Source organism: Sorghum bicolor, chromosome 3 (genome assembly GCF_000003195.3).
Source record: "Sorghum bicolor cultivar BTx623 chromosome 3, Sorghum_bicolor_NCBIv3, whole genome shotgun sequence".
In the NCBI taxonomy this organism is placed as follows: Eukaryota; Viridiplantae; Streptophyta; class Magnoliopsida; order Poales; family Poaceae; genus Sorghum; species Sorghum bicolor.
Window position 1 is genome coordinate 70,268,418 of NC_012872.2, and position 6,308 is coordinate 70,274,725.

Sequence of the window (6,308 nt, forward strand, 5' to 3'; positions counted from 1 at the left end):
CTAACTAGGCTCAAAATATTCGTCTCGTCAATTCCGACCAAACTGTGCAATTAGTTTTTATTTTTATCTATATTTAATACTTTATGCATACGTCTAAAGATTCGATGTGACGGAGAATCTGAAAATTTTTTCAAAATTTTTGGGAACTAAACAAGGCCCCAGTTTCAGTTTCTGTCTTCAGAGTTCAGACTCCACTCCCGAATCCGACCGAAATCTCGGAGGAAACCTCTGTTCGGGAACTTGCTTTGAGTGAGATTCCAATCCTTGGGGCGCCATTGCCGCCTGCTTTCTGTGCTAAGAAAGGTGCGTTCCTTTCCCTGCTCATTGCTGGCTCGCTGCTCTTCTTCTCCCGCTCACTCCGTCGCTGGTTGCATCCGAGATGGTTACCTAGTTCCTAGTGGGGCTGAGCAGTCCAGTCCGTCACCATCGTCTCTCTCTCGGATGCGGTGAATCAGGGCAGCAATTCGTGCAGAGAAAGCGGCACGGCGGCGCAGTGGCTGTCGGCGACTTTGTGGAAGTCCGTCCTGCGTATCCGTCTCTGGTTTCCGTCCTCCATCGAAGCTTCCCCTCTTGGGCGAGTGCCGTCCGCCGGTGACCACGAGCCCGGAGGTCGCGGTCCACGACAGTAACCACTAACAATTGTTGCAAATTAATCCTTGATCTGGATCGCGACTAATGATCGTGATATGATGGTACATACGGTGGAGCGCGCGGCCGCACCTTCCTCTCATCGTTACCGTCCTGGCGCTCCTGCTCTCCTCCCGGTTTCCCTTGTCTTCCCGTTGCTTATTCACGTGGGGTTGCCGTGAATCCACCGTCTTCTCCGCCCACAATCTCTCAACAAGGCCACCAAATCCAGGCATCCAGCTGCTGATTTTGGGGAAGGCCTCCTTTGAGTGAGATCCAACCTTGGGGGCCATTTCCACCTGCGTCCCCCGCAATAAAAGTTGGGCACCTATGTCAGTCACTGCTCTTCTAGCCCAGCTCATTCCATCGCTGGTTGCTCCTGCTCCCACGGCGTCGAGAGCTCTCCGAAACCGAACCTCGCAGCGGCGTTTCTTCGGTATGCCGGCATCGTTCTCTTAGCTGATGTGATATTTCTGTGCTTGTGGTCAGGGAAAAGAGTGGTCTACTGGCCTTTATGACTTGTCACCGACAGCACACATGGATCAACTGAACATGTGGTGTGGAAAAACTGGTGGTGAAAATGGGAATTGATTTGTGCATCTGGGGAATGGTTTTCAGCCTTTGGATTGGGACAAACCCAAATGCTGAGCTGTGAAATGACCTGTCTACTTCGTGCATCTGTTTTCTACATCTTTCTTTTTTCCTTTTGCAAGACTGTTATATACTTCCATATGAAAAATTGGGCATTTTCTTAAGTGACGTTTGTTCATAGAGACCTTGTATTGAACGCAGTGGTAATGAGTAATGACTAATGAGCTGAATGGGACTTACTAGCTAACACAAACTCATATATTGCAGGCTCTGTCTGATTCCTGTATATTTTGACATTTCTTTCAGCTGAAACAAAACTAACCATGGATGACACTAGTTTTGACCTGACAGAGCACGAAGGTTCAAATTTGTCACCATTTCTACACAGACTTTTTAATGAGGTTTGTAGTTTTTACATGTCTGAGACACATTATGTCTGCACTCCGATTATCATTTCAAATGAAAGACTGCTAGTTAAAGTATAAACATGAGTGGTTATTTGCAGTGGGATGATCGCAAGACGAGGGGCTTGTTTCATCATGACATCAGTTCCTGTGAAACAAAGGTTTTCTTTTTCATTAACTGATTCTCTCCAATTAACTAGTCAGGTATCTTTGGGTGATTTCATCTCTCTTAATTTTGCATAATCATGTCATAGGTGCTACCTGGAGAACACAATTTTGTGGCAACATTAATTGAAGGACGGGATCAAAAGAAACGGCCAACTGAGTTCACAATGAACCAAGTCCTCCAACCATTTGTCAGTGAGAAGTTTAATTTCACAAAAGTTAGCCCATTGGAGGTGATCTTTAGATTCAATGAAACTGAGAAAGACTCTGCACAATATTTTGATGGTGTTCCTGATACTGTTTCAGCTTCTTCTAGTGCCATCTTGATTAATGTCAGCGCGCCCCCCTCTCTCAAATTTACTTAATGCTTTACTGATAGAAATACGATATGATTTGATTAACATTTTTGTCATCTTCCGCATCACAGGTGAGTCCAATTGGCTACTGCCATGCCCTTTTGACTCCCAAAATCCAGGACTGTTTACCGCAAAGGATTGATCAAGAGAGCTTTTTGATAGCCATGTATGTTGCAAGAGAGGCAAGGAATCCCTTCTTCAGAGTTGGTTATAACAGCCTGGGCGGCTTTGCAACTATCAATCACCTTCACTTCCAGGTTAGTCCTCAGAATGTCTATATGTCATATACTTCTGGGTTGCAGTGTGACAATTGACAAGTGTTCATACATTACAATCCTCTCAGCAAGTCATATACTGGCATTTTGTTCATCAGGCATACTACCTTAGAGTACAGTATCCAGTTGAAAAGGCAACCACGGAGAAGCTCACGAGCCTAGGGAATGGCGTGAGCATTTTTCACCTACTGGATTATCCAGTCAGTGGATTTTTGTTCAAAGGTGGTGCGAGCCTGGAAGATTTGTCGGATGTGGTCTCCAAAGTGTGCATCTTCTTGCAAGAGAACAACAGACCTTTCAATGTCCTCATCTCTGAATCCGGCAAGAGAGTTTTCCTCCTACCACAGGTATTTCCATGCAACCTCAGTTGTTTGTAAGTTCTGAACTCTGAAACAATGTTCACAATTCATCCTTTAGCAATGTGTTGACATTTATCTCCCTCAAAACTGATTGGGCAGTGCTATGCGGAGAAGCAGATCCTCGGAAAGGCGAGCCAAGAGTTCCTCGACATGAGAATCAATCCAGCAATCTGGGAGCTCAGTGGCCATTTGGTGCTGAAGAGGAGGAAGGATTACGACGAAGCCTCCGAGGCAAACATATGCAGATTTTTGGTTGAAGCAGCTCTTTCTGAAACCGAATTTCAGGAGTTGAACCGATGCCTGCTCGACTTTGTGACCTCTTGGTTGTAACTCGGACATAGGTTCCTAGAGAGTAACAATCCTGAAGTTTCAGTAAACAGTTGTATTGGTAACTGTTACTTTATGATGGTATATCGTGTAGTAGTATTTCTGATTTGACTCATCACTTCTGCGATGAAAGTAATATGTTTTCTCCGACTTCAAATTCGTACCAAACGCACATAATCCTGCTGCTGTAGAGCAACTCCGGTAGGGATACTCAAATTACGGCCTCTACTTTTAATTTGGGTGATTCCCCCTACTTTTGTTGGTTCAATTTTCTGGCAGCACCTAAATTTGGGATCCCAAATCTATTTATCTATTCCGGTAGAGAATGACAGACAGGATCCACTCGTCATTGTCTCTTTCTTCTTCCTCGGACGATCGACTGAAGCTTCTTGAAAATGGATTCCACTGGAGGTAGAGTAGTGGCGGGGGCAGCATGACCGCTCGCGCGAGGGGGTAGCACGCCCACATGGCGGAGTACGTGCAGCGGAGCAGAGCGCCCCATGCGGCTAGGGCCGACATAGGTGGATGGCCGGGGAGGAGGGACATGAAGGAAGGCGTTGTCGGGTTGTTAGCGATGGCGAGGGGATGTTGTGTGTTCCTTCCAAGCGCAGGGGGAAACGACGCAACAGCACGATGGGGGCTCCGTGTTAAGCCCTACAAATGGGAGCCGAATGGAGGATTTGGTGCTCACTAAAATCTAAGGGCCTTGCTGGAGCTTTTTTTTTTGGCCTAAGCACCCATAATTAGCTATAGAGGCTTAAGTACGGGCCTCCTAGAGTTGCTCTAAAGGCTTTCTTCCAGGGAGGCCAGAGAGCCTACTTGCTCTTCTCAATCCGCTTGCTCCAATTGTAAGAGAGTTTTCCTCATAACACAAGTACTATACTGTCGTGCAACTTCAGTCGTATAATTTCTGAAATTTGAAATTTTACTCATACCTCACATACAAGTAGTGGGTCTGTAGCATTATTTGACATTTGCCTCCCACGGGCGAACCAAGAGTTGTTCGACAAGAATAGACCCAACAATCTGGGCGCTTCATTGCCATTTGGTATGAAAAAGGAAGTAGTGAAGCCTTTGAGTCTGAGGCAAATAAATACATGGAGATTTCTGGTGGAAGTAGTCTGCATATTTGTTTTCGAATAGCAAGAATCCTACAAATCCTTTCTGATATAATTTTTTAGGAGTTCAAGAGATGTGTCAGGGTGTTCCTAACGATGAATCGATGATGTTGGATGCAACACTGGATAAGTTGGTAGAGAGTGGACTGTAGTTATAGGTGGTTTGAAATTGGTCTAATGCAAGATCAGGCACAAGTTATTTTGGCATCCATATAGCATTGGTTTTCACTCTTTGGCGAGTATTGGTCTTCATCAGTCACTGGTCTTCACAATTTTGATTTTCACCAAAATGATGCATTTCTTCGACCATTGACATTTATCACGTATTTGGCCTTATGCGCATAGATATTTGGAACTTATCGGCTTCTCATCAATTATTGAATTTCATTGACTTTCAATTTTTAGAAATCATCACCCCTCTACAACAATGATCAATTTATAATACACCTTCCATCTTCCACCTGTTATCATAAACATCATGAGGGCTTACATTTTGCACGAAACATTTTCACTTGTGTTTTCACATGATTGAAATTATTATCTAGACATTACGTAGTTTATATGCTCCAAAGTTCAAAGAATAGCATGTCATCCACAAATAATGCAAAAGTTAAATTTCCCTATCTTCGGAGCTTTAAGTTTTCCCATCAGTTTTCAACACTTTTTATGCTTGGACTATTTTCACAAGTTTGTTTATAACTTCACAATCCTCTCTACATGAATGTGTCTATCATATGCATTATCCCATTCCTCTGTAATATCCTATCATCACACGAGCATTTTGCATGAGCCAAAAAAGGCCCCTTAGCATCATAAGGCTCCCCAATATAGGCACAATATGATTGCTGAGATTTAGCTATTTCTCTTGACACGTAAGGCGTCCACCCCAGCAGTCACTATCATTTGCAATTAAAGTTTACTAGCAGAAGAATTATGATATCCATGTCAACGAGACACATCATCCATGTATTACCAACAGTATATATATAGAGATTTCTCCTTCATACTCGTGACAACACGCAAGGAATTCTCCTAGTTTGGAAGCAAATGGACAACAATGAAAGTGTAGCGATATCCATTTTCCTACACAATATGGCATGGTGGTGACTTGCTAAAAGGAAGAAGAGTCAAAGATAAAGGGACAACGTGAAGAAAAATTCAAATTCTCTCACAACAAATTCGTATGGATCCATCTCATTTAGCTCTTGTAGAGAAGGAAGCACTATAACGAAGCTTCCGAGGCAACGCAAATTTTTGGTTGAAGCAGGTCTTTCTGAAATAGAATTTCAGGAGTTGTACCGATATGTGCTCAACTTCATGACCTCTCTTGGTTGTAACTTGGACATAATCCTGTTGCTATAATGTAAAGGCTCTTTCTACTGAGGAGACAGGAGAGCCTAGTTGCTCTTCTCGGCCTGCCCGTCCAATTGCAATAGAGTTTTCCTCGTAATATAGGTATTACTATTGTGCAACTACATCCGTATGATTTCTAAAATAATTTGAACTTACTCTTACCTCACATGAAAGCAATGAGTTTGTAGCATTATTTGGCATTTGACTCCCGCGGTCGATCAGTACTACACTGCTATGTGGAGAAACAACTCACCGGGTAGGGGAGCCAAGAGTTGCTCGACAAGAATAGACCCACCAACGATCTAGGAGCTTTTGTGTCCATTTGGTACTGAAAAGGAAGGAGTAGTGAAGCCTCTGAGTATTTGAGGCAAACTAATATACAGATATTTGTGGTTGAAGCAGCATGTATATATTTTTTGAAGAGCAAGAATCCTACGGATCTTTTCTGAAACATTTTCCCACAAGTTCAAGAGATGTGTTTGGGTGTTCTTAACGGATCTTTCCTGAAACTCGGCATAAGTTTGTGAGAGTGGACTACAGTTGTAGGTGGTCGAAACCGTTCTGATGAGATGACATGTACTTTTGTTCGGTATATTTGTATAATATATTCTAATTTTTGTATAATCCATTAATATGTGTATTGAATCAATATATCAAATGGCCTATTAGCTCAGTTGGTTAGAGCGTCGTGCTAATAACGCGAAGGTCGCAGGTTCGAGACCTGCATGGGCCA

At 43.3% G+C, this 6,308-nt stretch overlaps 1 protein-coding gene and 1 non-coding gene across 4 annotated transcripts; both read left to right on the forward strand.

The window, feature by feature from the left end:
- LOC110433417 (GDP-L-galactose phosphorylase 2-like) lies at positions 151-3,261 on the forward strand. 3 transcript variants are annotated; one of them, XM_021455508.1, is made up of 7 exons: positions 151-303; positions 1,525-1,619; positions 1,724-1,783; positions 1,877-2,119; positions 2,215-2,400; positions 2,517-2,765; positions 2,877-3,261. In XM_021455508.1, the coding sequence occupies exons 2-7, from the start codon at positions 1,542-1,544 to the stop codon at positions 3,105-3,107; spliced, it is 1,047 nt and encodes a 348-aa protein (XP_021311183.1). In that variant the 5' UTR covers positions 151-303; positions 1,525-1,541; the 3' UTR covers positions 3,108-3,261. The 3 variants fall into 3 exon arrangements, with proteins under 3 accessions (XP_021311183.1, XP_021311182.1, XP_021311181.1); XM_021455507.1 differs by having other exon boundaries at positions 188-303; positions 1,486-1,619; XM_021455506.1 differs by lacking the exon at positions 151-303 and adding an exon at positions 327-1,063.
- TRNAI-AAU lies at positions 6,235-6,308 on the forward strand. The gene has a single exon. It is a non-coding gene; the product is annotated as a tRNA-Ile (tRNA).

What these genes read in the sequence shown, in the direction of transcription:
- LOC110433417 (XM_021455506.1), top strand. Translation starts at nt 958, where the DNA reads ATGTCAGTCACTGCTCTTCTAGCCCAGCTCATTCCATCGCTGGTTGCT. An exon ending in CTAGTGCCATCTTGATTAAT is followed by an intron (nt 2,120 to 2,214) that starts GTCAGCGCGCCC and finishes TCCGCATCACAG; the next exon opens with GTGAGTCCAATTGGCTACTG. An exon ending in TCAATCACCTTCACTTCCAG is followed by an intron (nt 2,401 to 2,516) that starts GTTAGTCCTCAG and finishes TTTGTTCATCAG; the next exon opens with GCATACTACCTTAGAGTACA.